A 15,094-nucleotide genomic window follows, 5' to 3' on the forward strand; every position below is an offset into this window, starting at 1 on the left:
CAATGTAACAGGAATATTTAGACTTAGGGATGCCACTGGTTAGATACAATACGGAACGGTTGTGTATTTCCCTGACAGGAAAAATGTTTTTTTTCGAGATTCAGATTCGAACATATTAATGACCTAAGGCTCGTATTTCTGTGTGTTATTATGTTATAATTAAGTCTATGATTTGATAGAGAAGTCTGACTGAGCGGTGGTAGGCACCAGCAGGCTCGTAAGCATTCATTCAAAACAGCACTTTCGTGCGTTTTGCCAGCAGCCCTTCGCAATGCATTGCGCTGTTTATGACTTCAAGCCTGTCAACTCCCAAGATGAGGCTGGTGCGCGCTAATAGCGTTTCAAATGTCACTCGCTCTGAGACTTGGAGTGGTTGTTCCCCTTGCTCTGCATGGGTAACGTTGCTTCGAGGGTGGCTGTTGTCGATGTGTTCAGGTAGGAGCGAGGAGAGGGACGGAAGCTATACTGTTACACTGGCAATACTAAAGTGCCTATAAGAACATCCAGTAGTCAAAGGTATATGAAATACAAATCGTATAGAGAGAAATAGTCCTATAATTCCTATAATAACTACAACCTAAAACTTCTTACCTGGGAATATTGAAGACTCATGTTAAAAGGAACCACCAGCTTTCATATGTTCTCATGTTCTGAGCAAGGAACTTAAACGTTAGCTTTCTTACACGTCACATATTGCACTTTTACTTTCTTCTCCAACACTTTGTTTTTGCATTATTTCAACCAAATTGAATATGTTTCATTATTTATTTGAGGCTAAATTGATTTTATTGATGTATTATATTAAGTTAAAATAAGTGTTCATTCAGTATTGTTGTAATTGTCATTATTACAAATAAATACATTTAAAAACGGCCGATTAATCGGCATCGGCTTTTTTTTGGGGTCCTCCAATAATCGGTATCGGCGTTGAAAAATCATCATCTGTCGACCTCTAGCTAACACCGTACCCAAACCGGACGCGCCCATGCGCCATCGTGCGCAAATTGATTTTGGCCCCCCACACCAAACACAACACGCAGGTTGAAATATCAAAACAAACTCTGAACCAATTATATGAATTTGGGGACAGGTCGAAAAGCATTAAACATTTATGGCAATTTAGCTAGCTAGCTTGCAGTTCCTAGCTAATTTGTCCTATTTAGCTAGCTTCCTGTTGCTAGCTAATTTGTCCTGGGATATAAACGTTGATTTGTTATTTTACCTGAAACGCACAAGGTCCTCTACTCCGACAATTAATCCACATATAAAACGGTCAACTGAATCGTTTCTAGTCATCTCTCCTTCCAGGCCTTTTCTTCTTTGGACTTTATATGGCGATTGGAATCTAACTTTCATAGTTACACGACGAACGAACAAACTCAGTTCATCTTTCAATGGGGTGGCAGATAGCCTAGTGGTTAGAGTGTTGGTCTAGCAACCGAAAGGTTGCCAGATCAAATCCCTGAACCGACAAGGTAAAATATCTGTCGTTCTGAACAAGGCAGTTAACCCGCTGTCATTGAAAATAATAATTTGTTCTCAACTGACTTACCTGGTTAAGTAAAGGTTAAAAAAAATCACCCATGTGGGTATAACCAATGAGGAGATGGCATGCATCTGCTTCTATAAACCAATGGGAGAGGCAGGACTTGCACTGCGTTCAGTGTCACAAATAGAACTGACTTCTATTTTAGCGCTTGGCAACGCAGATGCTCGTTGGCACACGCGAGCAGTGTGGGTGCAATAATTGAATAACGTATGTTTACATTTATTTTGCAATGCACGCGATGCGAGTGGTGTGGTCAGCATGTTAGGTTAAATCTAGATTTGGTCATTCCTGAATTATGAATTATTTAAGAACGGTAAGCATAGAAATAGCAAACATAGAACAGATCTACAGCTTTTTAGACTTACTTTCAATTGTGTTTTTTATTTAACCTTTATTTAATTAGGAAAATCAGTTAAGAACAAATTATTATTTACAATGACGGCCTACCAGAATGCAAAAGGCTTCCTGCGGGGACGGGGGCTGGGATTAAAAATACATTTAAAATATAGGACAAAACACGCATCACGATAAGATAGACATCACAACATTAGAACACACAGGGGCAGAACCTGTTTTTAATTCTCATTTTCTTTATGGGCGTGTAGTTGTTAACGATACCACTGAAAATATAAAAAAGAAGGTCCAAGCATCTTCGACAGAGGAGATCAAGCTGATTCTATAACAATTGAGAGAGGCCAGATCATGAAGGAAGGCTTGCTCATTCAAGTTTTTTTAATGAGCATGTCTATGACAAATCAGGACAGGTCGTTTCACAGAGCAGCCATTACGAACACAGGCTGTAAAATAGTGATCACTAAGGTCATTACACAAAACACCAGACTGATACCTATCAGGATTATTTGTAAGGATAACATCGAGTAGCCTTTTCTGGGTGTTTGAAGTCATACCTTGTGGGATTGGTAATAATCTGAGAAAATTTTAGGGAGTACTATTGCTTTAGGACTTGGTCAGGTGGTTTAAGCATGTACCAGTTTAGGTCACCTAGCAGGACAAATTCAGACTTAGTGTCAGGGGCCAGGTACACACCAACTTTGGAAGATCTGTCTTGCCGAAAAAGGTTATATGAGGATGACAGATCTATAACTCAAATGTCTATGTACATTTGGTCGGGTTGCCCAAAAAGTTACATATTGCAGCTTTAATGTAACAAATAAAACATTAAAATAATGTTATAGAAGTTAAAGTAAAAATTTGAACTGGTCCGTCAGAAATATATAGCCTAGGCTATGCATTTCTTTATGTTTATCGCGCAGCCCTAATTTCTAGTCAAAATGACAAATGAGTAATGCCAAATTATCTAAAACGATTGGAGGTGGCTTATGGTAGAGAAATGAACATTCAATTCTCTGGCAACAGCTCTTGTGGACATTCCTGCAGTCAGCATGCCAATTTCACACTCCCTCAAAACTTGAGACATCTGTGGCATTGTGTTGTGACAAAACTACACATTTTAGAGTGGTTGTTTATTGTCCCCAGCACAAGGTGCACCTGTATAATGAGCATGCTCTTTAATCAGCTTCTTGATATGCCACACCTGTCAAGCAGATTAATTATCTTGGCAAAGGAAAAATGCTCACTAACAGGGATGTAAAGTAATTTGTGCACAAAATTTGAGAAATACGTTTTTTTGTGCATATGGAACATTTATGGGATCTTTTATTTTAGCTCATGAAACATGGGACCAACACTACATGTCATGTTTATATTTTTGTTCAGTATGGTTTACATGTTGGCAACAATCCTTTGATTCTACGCAAACCCCGCCTGTTCTGCTCTAAGGTTGCACACGCATCAGTTTTGTTGCTTAACAACCCATCCACCAATACACATTCAGTTGGCAAAAAAACATAAATGTTTTAGGCAAGTAGCCTAGAAAAGAGAAGGAAGGAAAGTGCTGGTAGGTTACACAATAGGTCTTTGTAAGTAGAAGGTGATCTTTGGTAAAAGGGGATAATTGTATTTTAAAAAGCAAGGAGGCCAAGGCACTTCATATTTGTATGACATTTTCAATGGAACAAATGTTTTTTTTTTTACACATTTGGCAGCATGGCCTTCTTCAGGAAGTACAAAGATACAGTGATGTCTTTTGAACAAACGATGTTCAAATCAACCCTGATTTTATTTCTTTATATACTGCTCAACAAAAATAAAGGGAACACTTAAACAACACAATGTAACTCCAAGTCAATCACACTTCTGTGAAATCAAACTGTCCACTTAGGAAGCAACACTGATTGACAATAAATTTCACATGCTGTTGTGCAAATGAAATAGACAACAGGTGTAAATTATAGGCAATTAGCAAGACACCCCCAATAAAGGAGTGGTTCTGCAGGTGGGGACCACAAACCACTTCTCAGTTCCTATGCTTCCTGGCTGATGTTTTGGTCACTTTTCAATGCTGGCGGTGCTTTACATTTACATTTTAGTCATTTAGCAGACGCTCTTATCCAGAGCGACTTACAGTAGCGAATACATTCATTTCATGCATTTTTTTGTACTGGCCCCCCGTCGGAATCGAACCCACAACCCTGGCATTACACACCATGCTGGCGTTGCAAACACCAGGCTCTACCAACTGAGCCACAGGGGGGCTGCTTTCATTCTAGTGGTAGCATGAGACGGAGTCTACAACCCACACAAGTGGCTCAGGTAGTGCAGCTCATCCAAGATGGCACATCAATGCGAGCTGTGGCAAGAAGGTTTGCTGTGTCTGTCAGCGTAGTGTCCAGAGCATGGAGGCGCTACCAGGAGACAGGCCAGTACATCAGGAGACGTGGAGGAGGCCGTAGGAGGGCAACAACCCAGCAGCAGGACCGCTACCTCCGCCTTGGTGCAAGGAGGAGCAGGAGCACTGCCAGAGCCCTGCAAAATGACCTCCAGCAGGCCACAAATGTGCATGTGTCTGCTCAAACGGTCAGAAACAGACTCCATGAGGGTGGTATGAGGGCCCGACGTCCACAGGTGGGGGTTGTGCTTACAGCCCAACACCGTGCAGGACGTTTGGCACTTGCCAGAGAACACCAAGATTGGCAAATTCATCACTGGCGCCCTGTGCTCTTCACAGATGAAAGCAGGTTCACACTGAGCACATGTGACAGACGTGACAGAGTCTGGAGACGCCGTGGAGAACGTTCTGCTGCCTGCAACATCCTCCAGCATGACCGGTTTGGCGGTGGGTCAGTCATGGTGTGGGGTGGCATTTCTTTGGGGGCTACACAGCCCTCCATGTGCTCGCCAGAGGTAGCCTGACTGCCATTAGGTACCGAGATGAGATCCTCAGACCCCTTGTGAGACCATATGATGGTGCGGTTGGCCCTGGGTTCCTCCTAATGCAAGACAATGCTAGACCTCATGTGGCTGGAGTGTGTCAGCACTTCCTGCAAGAGGAAGGCATTGATGCTATGGACTGGCCCGCCCGTTCCCCAGACCTGAATCCAATTGAGCACATCTGGGACATCATGTCTCGCTCCATCCACCAACGCCACGTTGCACCACAGACTGTCCAGGAGTTGGCGGATGCTTTAGTCCAGGTCTTGGTAGGAGATCCCTCAGGAGACCATCTGCCACCTCATCAGGAGCATGCCCAGGCGTTGTAGGGAGGTCATACAGGCACATGGAGGCCACACACACTACTGAGCCTAATTTTGACTTGTTTTAAGGACATTACATCAAAGTTGGATAAGCCTGTAGTGTGGTTTTCCACTTTAATTTTGAGTGTGACTCCAAATCCAGACCTCCATGGGTTGATAAATTGGATTTCCATTGATTCATTTTGTGTGATTTTGTTGTCAGCACATTCAACTATGTAAAGAAAAAAGTATTTAATAAGGTTATTTCATTCATTCAGATCTAGGATGTGTTATTTTAGTGTTCCCTTTATTTTTTTGAGCAGTGTATATAAGCCACCAGATCCGACCCTCTTGCTTACAGCTGCAAACATTTCTAAAAAAAACGTTTTTGCTTTGTCAGTATGGGGCATAGTGTGTAGATTGATGAAGGAAAAAAATAGAAGATTGAAAACCGGAAGAAACAATCTAAATTTCAACAACAAAAAAGCAATGGACTATTCTCCATCCTCCCCTGAATTGGGATATATAATTTTCATAGTCATGGCACACTTTGTTTAACCTCTTTGGCGCATGTGGGACGAACTCGTCCCACCTACGTAACAGCCACTGAAATCCAGTGGCGCGATTTTTGAATCGTTAGAAATACTATTACTTCAATTTCTCAAAAATATGACTATTTTACAGCTATTTAAAGACAAGAATCTCGTTAATCTAACCCCACTGTCCGATTTCAAAAAGGCTTTACAACGAAAGCAAAACATTAGATTATGTCAGCAGAGTGCCCAGCCAGAAATAATCTGACACCCATTTTTCAAGCTAGCATATCATGTCACATAAACCCAAACCACAGCTAAATGCAGCACTAACCTTTTATGATCTTCATCAGATGACACACCTAGGACATTGTGTTATACAATACATGCATGTCTGTTCAATCAAGTTCATATTTATATCAAAAAACAGCTTTTTACATTAGCATGTGACGTTCAGAAAAAGCATAACCCCCGCAAACTTCCGGGGAATTTACTAACAGTTTGCTAAATTACTCACGATAAACGTTCACAAAAAGCATAACAATTATTTTAAGAATTATAGATACATTACTCCTCTATGCACTCGATATGTCCGATTTTAAAATAGCTTTTCGGATGAAGCACATTTTGCAATAATCTAAGTACATAGCCCGGCATCACAGGGCTAGCTATTTAGACACCCACCCAGGTCAGCCTCCACCAAAATCACATTTCCTATAAGGAAAATGTTCTTACCTTGCTTGTTCTTCGTCAGAATACACTGCCAGGACTTCTACTTCAATAACAAATGTTGGTTTGGTCCCAAATAATCCATCGTTATATCCAAACAGCGACGTTTTGTTCATGCGTTCTAGACACTATCAGAATGCTACATCACGGTCTCGCGCATGGCGCATTGGTGTGACAAAAAATTTCTAAATATTCCATTACCGTACTTCGAAGCATGTCAACCGCTGTTTAAAACCAATTTTTATGCCATTTATCTCGTAGAAAAGCGATAATATTCCGACCGGGAATATGCATTGAGCCTAAACAGCCAAATTAAATTTCTCCTCAGGAGCGAATCGTGCACGCGCCTCATTCAAAGGTCCTCTGATCCGCCACTTACCAAAGGCGATAATGTGTTTCAGCCTGAGGCTGCCTCGTCAACCTTCAGGTATTTCCCGGGTTCTGAGAGCCTATCGGAGCCCTGGGAATTGTCACGTTACAGCTAAGATCCTTACTTTTCAATAAACAGATGCAAGACGCACGACTCCTTGTCAGACAGGGTACTTCCTGCATGAAACCTTGTCAGGTTTTTGCCTGCCATAGGAGTTCTGTTATACTCACAGACACCATTCAAACAGTTTTAGAAAATTCAGAGTGTTTTCTATCCAAACCTGAACAATCATATGCATATTCTAGCTTCTGAGTTGGTGTAGGAGGCAGTTAAAAATGGGCACATATTTTTTCCAAAATTCTCAATACTGCCCCCTATCCCAAACAGGTTAATTAAGAGCTATTGATGAGAGAAAACCGAATATCCAATATAAAACTAATTTTAACTCTGTCTAAAAGTAATTACCTAATAAACCAACAACTGTAACAATGTATTTGAGACAAAAAGTGCTCATTGTGCACATATCTTTATGTCTTCCAATAAAGATTTGGAAAGGAAATATACACTGAACAAAAACATAAACACAACAATTTCATAGATTTTACTGAGTTACAGTTAATTTAAGGAAATCAGTTCATTTAAATAAATGAATTGGCCCTAATCTATGGATTTCACATGACTGGGAATACAGATATGCATCTGTTGGTCACAGTGCCTCTTTGCTTGACATCATGGGAAAATCAAAAAGAATCAGCCAAGACCTCAGAAAACATTTAGAGACCTCCACAAGTCTGGTTCATCCTTGGAAGCAATTTCCAAACGCCCGAAAGTACCACGTTCATCTGTACAAACAATGGTACACAAGTATAAACACCATGGGACCACGCAGCCGTCATACCGCTGAGGAAGGAGACGCGTTCTGTCTCCTAGAGATGAACGTACTTTGGTGCGAAAAGTGCAAATCAATCCCAGAACAACAGCAAAGGACCTTGTGAAGATGCTGGAGGAAACAGGTACAAAAGTATCTATGTCCACAGTAAAACGAGTCCTATATCGACATAACCTGAAAGGACGCTCAGCAAGGAAGAAGCCACTGCTCCAAAACCGCCATAAAAAAAGCCAGACTACGGTTTGCAACTGCACATGGGGACAAAGATTGTACTCTTTGGAGAAATGTCCTCTGGTCTGATGAATCAAAAATAGAACTGTTTGGCCATAATGTCCATCGTTATGTTTGGAGAAAAAAGGGGGAGGCTTGCAACCCGAAGAACACCATCCCAACCGTGAAGCACAGGGTGGCAGCATCATGTTGTGGGGGTGCTTTGCTGCAGGAGGGACTGGTGCAATTCACAAAATAGATGGCATCACGATGAAAGAAAATTATGTGGATATACTGAAGCAACATCTCAAGAGATCAGTCAGGAAGTTAAAGCTTGGTCGCAAATGGGTCTTCCAAATGGACAATGACCCCAAGCATAGTTCCAAAGTTGTGGAAAAATGGCTTAAGGACAACAACGTCAAGGTATTGGAGTGGCCATCACAAAGCCCTGACCTCAATCCTATTGAAAATGTGTGGGCATAACTGAAAAAGTGTGTGCGAGCAAGGAGGCCTACAAACCTGACTCAGTTACACCAGCTCTATCAGGAGGAATGGGCCAAAATTCACCCAATTTATTGTGGGAAGCTTGTGGAAGGCTACCTAAAATGTTTGACCCAAGTTAAACAATTTAAAGGCAATGCTACCAAATACTAATTGAGTGAACTTCTGACCCACTAGGAATGTGATTAAATAAATAAAATCTGAAATAAATAATTCTCTCTACTATTATTTTAACATTTCACATTCTTTAAATAAAGAGGTGATCTTAACTGACCTAAGACAGGTAATTTTTTACTAGGATTTAATGTCAGGAATTGTGAAAAACTGAGTTTAAATGTATTTGGCTAAGGTGTATGCAAACTTCCGACTTCAACTGTATGTCTGATGAGTATGCAGGCCATGGAAGAACTGGGACATTTTCAGCTTCCAGGAATTGTGTACAGATCCTTACGACATGGGGCCGTGCATTATCATGCTGAAAGGTGAGGTGGTGAGGTGATGGCGGCGGAGGATGAATGGCACAACAATGGGCCTCAGGATCTTGTCACGGTATCTCTGTGCATTCAAATTGACATTGATAAACTGCAATGGTGTTTGCTGTCCGTGTTTACAATGTTGACTACAGAAAACCGCTTACCCACACAATGCCATCTGCCCGGTACAGTTGAAACTGGGATTCATCCGAGAAGAGCACACTTCTCCAGTTTGCCAGTCGCCATCGAAGTTGAGCATTTGTCTACTGAAGTCGGTTATGATGCCAAACTGCAGTCAGGGTAGGATCCGGGTGAGGACGACGAGCACGCAGATGAGATTCCCCTCAGACTGTTTCTGACAGTTTGTACAGAAATTCTTTGGTTGTGCAAACCCACAGTATCATCAGCTGTCGTGTTGGCTCGTTCCAGACCATCCCGCAGGTGAAGAAGCCAGATGTGGAGGTCCTGGGCTGGTGTGGTTACATGTGGTCTGCAGTTGTGAGGCCGGTTGGACATAATACAAAATTCTCTAAAACAACGTTTTGGTAGAGAAATTAACAATCAATTCTCTAGCAACAGCTCTGGTGGACATTCCTGCAGTCAGCATGCCAATTTCACGCTCCCTCAAAACTTGAGACATCTGTGGCATTGTGTTGTGACAAAACTTCACATTTTAAGAGTGGCCGTTTATTGTCCCCAGCACAAGGTGCACCTGTGTAATGATCATGCTGTTTAATCAGCTTCTTGATATGCCACACCTGTCAAGCAGATTAATTATCTTGGCAACGGAAAAATGCTCACCAACAAGAATGTAAACAAATTTGTGCACAACTGTGCGTATGGAACATTTATGGGATCTTTTATTTTAGGTCATGAAACATGGGATCAACACTTTACATGTTGTGTTTATATTTTTGTTCAGTGTGGTTTACATGTTGGCAACAATCCTTTGATTCCACGCAAACCCCGCCTGTTCTGCTCTAAGGTTGCACACGCATCAGTTTTGTTGCTTAACAACCCATCCACCAATACACATTCAGTTGGCAAAAAAACATACATGTTTTAGGCAAGTAGCCTAGAAAAGAGAAGGAAGGAAAGTGCTGGTAGGTTACACAATAGGTCTTTGTAAATAGAAGGTGATCTTTGGTAAAAGGGGATAATTGGATTTTAAAAAGCAAGAAGGATCAAAACACTTCATATTTGTATGACATTTTCAATGGAACAAATGTTTGTTTTTTTAACCTCTACGGGCTAGGGGGCAGTATTGAGAAATTTTGAAAAAAATATGTGCCCATTTTTAACTGCCTCCTACACCAACTCAGAAGCTAGGATATGCATATTATTAACATTCGGATAGAAAACACACTGAATTTTCTAAAACAGTTTGAATGGTGTCTGTAAGTATAACAAAACTCATATTGCAGGCAAAAACCTGTGAAAAATAGATTTAAAAAAATGTGCATTTTGTGACTGTACTATTTAGTGTCATTGTGTTATAGATACCACAGTTAGAAAGGATTCATTTCGCAACTCCTACGGCTTCCACTAGATGTCAACGATCTTTATAAAGTTGTTTGAAGCGTCTGTGATGAACAGGGAGCAAATTAGAATGCAGGGAAGTTGACATGTCGTCACTTCATTTTTTCACGCCTGCGCATAAATCTGAGAAGAGTGCATTTGTCATAATCGTTTTTCTAGACAAAGAATAGGTTGTGTGAAAATATTACTGATGTTTACTGATGTTTCACGTTAAAAATGGACCAAAAGATAGATGCTAAACAACGTTTGACATGTTTGAACGAACGTAAATAGATTATTTACTAGGTTTTTTAGCTTTTCGGCGTGATTTTACACCCTCCCCCACACGTGTTGTGGGAGCCTACTGAACGCAAACTACTAGGTGTTATTTGGACATAAATTATGAACTTTGTCAAAAGAAACCACATTTGTTCTGGACCTGGGATGCCTGGCAGTGCCTTCTGATGGAGATAATCAAAGGTAAGGGGATATTTACAATGTTATTATGATATTAGATGCTGCTAACTGTATAGCCTAGCATGTTGTTATTAGCATAGTACCCCGTTTATTGCAAAATGTGATTTCCCAGTAAAGTTATTTTGAGATCTGGCCATTCGGTAGCAATTACGAGATGATAATATATTATTCTTTGAATGACAATATTATAATTTACCAATGTTTTCGAATAGTAATTCCGTGATTTGTAACGCTGGATTCACTGGGAGCATTCGAGCCGAAAAACATTCTGAATTTCACCGCGACTGTAAATGCTGTTTTTGGATATAAATATGAACTTGATGGAACTAAAAATGTATGTATTGTATAACATAATGTCCTATGAGTGTCATCTGATGCAGATTGTCAAAGGTAAGTGCATAATTCTAGCTGGTTTTCTGTCTCTGTTGACGCCCTTCTTTGAATTGGCTAAACATTACACACAGCTATTGTCAATGTACTCTCCTAACATAACCTAACTTTATGCATTCTCCGTAAAGCCTCTTTGAAAAACGGACAACGTGGTTAGATTTAGGAGATGTGTATCTTTCAAATGGAGGAAAATAGTTGATTATTTGAGTATTTGAAATGATTAGACTCTTGCAGTTTTGAATTCCCCGCCATGGTCACATGACAATGAATCCCAATACCGGGCAGGGATCCTCAACATTTTTTTAAATGACACGTTTGGCAGCATGGCCTTCTTCAGGAAGCACAAAGATACAGTGAACAAATGATGTTCCAATCAACCCTGATTTTATGTATTTATTAGCCACCAGATCCGACCCTCTTGCTTACAGCTGCAATAGGGTCAGACAGCATTCCTGTGTATATTAAGACACCGCAAAGCCGGCGCGAGGTATGACTCGGAAAATGTACCTCAATCCAGGGATGAGAAATGTGTTGTGCTCCAAATTGTCCCATTATACCAACTGTTAGACCAAAATGAATGAACAACTGCTTGTTTAAGTAAACTACTGTTTTTGTCCTCATGCTAACTAGCAGTAGCAACAGCAACCATTATGGAATGGCACATCTTGTTGAACAACAAGAGCCAGGGTTGCCATGTCTGCTGTTTTCCTGAAAAATTGGGCTACTTAACAAAATGATGTCGAGGGTGAAAATGTATTGGTCGCGGGTTTTTGGGCTACTTCTAAATTGCATGGCAATGTTTTAAAAATATATATTTCACTGTAACCTGCTGCTGCAGACTATCAGGCAGTGAGGCAGCCTGTTTCTGAGTGAGTGAGTGAGTGAGAGAGTGGGGGGGGGCTTATGAGGGGTGTGTATGTATTGAGACTGAGCGCTGCAGCAGGCAGCTGAGTCAAGGGAGTGAGAGGAGATAGAAGAGCACATGCGCACATCCTGAAAACTTTTTACCAGTTATAGGTAGGCTATTTAGATTGTCATTACGGAGACACCTATTTCCAACCCTTTTTCCATATTAACGCGCTATAACTGATCAATAAATAACAGTGACAAAGCACAGGAAATGCCTTTAGACGCTCTAGAGCGCATTAGATAAATTTACTTGGAGGTGGTTTAAACTGCATTCTAATGTTGACTTTGCTCATGCATGCTTATTCTTGGGTTTCGAGCACTGCGCGAGTGGAAATTTGAAATGGCAGTTATGGAACTCCCTTGCGTGCGTCTGTTATGGGGAAAAGTCCACAACGAAACTGACATTAAATGTGGATAATGATACATTTGCATCTGTTGGCTATCAATTTCTATGCCTATGTAGGCTACTGTAGCCTACCATTTTATAAAATAAATATACTGAAATGACGATATCACTGGAGCCATTGCAAATCAATTTGTGCCACTTGTGTTGCCTACCTGGAGTTGGAAAACGCATTTAATAAACTGCCTATAACTTCAGTTTACTGCTGTTGTAGCCTTGTGTTATTATGCAATTGTTAATGGGCAGTTAAGTTAATGAAATTGGAAGTTATCAATTGTGATCATGGTCACAGTTCTATCGCAATTGCCGTTCAGCTGTTTTTAGAATGCATTAGATTGAAGGTAACAGCCAGTCAGATCAGTTAATATCCATATTATGAATATTTTATTAAGTGATTGAAATTACAAACCCATCTTCAGTAGCCTATTCCAGCAGGCCATTGGGCAATGGAAGCACTTCTTACCACTAAATCTCCTCGCTATTCATGTTGAATAAATGAGTCTGTCAATTTGAACTAAGCAAGCTGTTAAATCACGAATCTTACATCTTGCCTAGGCTACTGTGTAGGCTATGTGAAATGAGAAGTAGGCCTATCAGGAGCTATAGGCTACCTGCATCTAGGTAACCAAACCATGGCAAAGTTGAATTACATTATCTTTTCTCTTGCAATATATTTAAATTATTGTATTAGTCACATTAGCTACCAATATTAATTATTTTGATGGAAAACCTAATTTTGCTTCTTATGGTCTTTAGAAGTTATGTCGAGATTCCTTCTCAATTTGCTCAATAACGTTATGGAGAAAGTGTTTATTGGCAAAATATGGCAACTCCCCTCTTGCTGCAGTAAAAAACATTTGGGCTAGTTTTCAAGCCTTGTGGTTAGGTTTTGAGTAGTCATTGGGCTACACATTTTTGCTAGACCTGGCAACCCTGACAGGCTGTTCGGGCAAACACTACCATTTCAAAATGGCTGCTGTGCCTTCTGATACCTAGCATTATGACAAAAAGGGCAGGTTTCAGGGCAAAACAGAAGTTGTTCAATCTTCGAAGTGTAACAGTTGGGATAATGGGATAACGGGACAATTCGGAGTACAACACATTTCTTATCCCTGGAATGATGCTCATTTTCTGAGCCTTATCTTACACCAGCTCTGTGGTGTTTTAATAGGCTATAAACAGTAATGCTGTCTAACCCTAGTGCAGCTGTAAGCAAGCAGGTCAGATCTGCTCGCTAATATTCGATACATTAGGCACGCTTTAACATTACATAAAAACATCTTACCGTGCACAAGTCGTTTCATCTCATTATACCTTGACCAAAGGTAAATCTTGGAGTCAATCTTGGGTGCTGTAGTGAATGCCCTTTCAGAAAACGTCGGCGACACCTCCTTAAAGTTCTTGCCCGCGACTTGTCTGTGATTTGCGGGTGATGGAGAAGTTGGGATGGCTGGGGATCCTGTAGCCTGGATACCTGAATTTGATTCACAACTTTGACCATTTTCGCAGCATTTTACTATTTGGTTGGTCGGACCTTTAGATGCCACGTTACCATAAGACGCAACAGATGTTTTTAAAACCTTGCAAAGCGAAGCTGCCTTACTTTTCTGCAATAACGCATGGCTAAACTTTCTTATTTTTTGACAGGACATTACTACCTGGCATTTATCAGAGTATCTCCAGAACGTTATCTAATTCAAACCTACAGTTGATACAGTAGCAACTGAGTCAGCTGCACAAGGAAGACAGTGTATCATCAACAAAGACTAGGCTATGTATGTACTGAGACGGGTCTCAATGTTCTAACAAAGAGAACAAATATCCGCAAAGGAGGCGGGAACAGGCGGGAATATTCTAGCCAATGAGAGGGCAGATTCGCATGTAAACAACTTCACCAACGTAGCCAGGGACACATTCATTTGAAAAACGTTCTTGATGTTTCAGATAGAAATTACATCAAGATAGCCTACGTTATTCCTTATGTCAGATATAAATATTCTATATTGAACAAACATGCCTATCTGAACTTTCCAAAATGTTGTTTCCTGCTGAACATGCCCCAGGCATAAAATAAACCCTGAAACTAGATTCCCCACATTCTGGTAGGGGGATGTTCTCTTCTGCACTGTTCAACCAATCCAGTAAATGTGAAGGAGGAGTTAAGATAGAGTGTTGCCACAGAGTTTCTAAACCCAGAGGCAAGGCATTGTGAGACATCAAGAATCACTTGCGAAACAGACCAAGCAGACCAGGCAGGGATTTGAGAAGTCAATGAGAGAAGTGAACAAGTAAATCAAATCAAATTGTATTTGTCAAATGCACTGAATACAACAGGTGTAGTAGACCTTACCGTGAAATGCTTACTTACAAGCTCTTAAACAACAATGCAGTTTTAAGAAAATAAGAGTTAAGAAATTATTTACTAAAGTTTAAAAAAAAATAACAACAAAATAACAATAACGAGGCTATATACAGGGGGTACCAGTACCAAGTCAATGTGCGGGTTAGTCAAGGTAATTGAGGTAATATGTACATGTAGATAGGGGTAAA

General features: G+C 40.6%; 1 protein-coding gene across 2 annotated transcripts in view; it reads right to left on the reverse strand.

The window, feature by feature from the left end:
• nt5dc2 (5'-nucleotidase domain containing 2) overlaps positions 1-14,350 on the reverse strand; it is a 42,810-nt gene extending 28,460 nt beyond the window's left edge. Inside the window, exon 1 of one of the 2 annotated variants that reach the window (XM_029723331.1) lies at positions 13,830-14,349. In XM_029723331.1, the coding sequence (XP_029579191.1) occupies positions 13,830-14,196 (367 nt within the window). In that variant the 5' untranslated portion in view covers positions 14,197-14,349. Of the gene's footprint in view, positions 1-13,829 lie in introns of both variants that reach the window. The other variant, XM_029723332.1, reaches the window with a different exon arrangement.
• Positions 14,351-15,094: the final 744 nt, after the last annotated feature.

This window comes from Salmo trutta, chromosome 30, assembly GCF_901001165.1.
Source record: "Salmo trutta chromosome 30, fSalTru1.1, whole genome shotgun sequence".
NCBI classification, from domain to species: Eukaryota; Metazoa; Chordata; class Actinopteri; order Salmoniformes; family Salmonidae; genus Salmo; species Salmo trutta.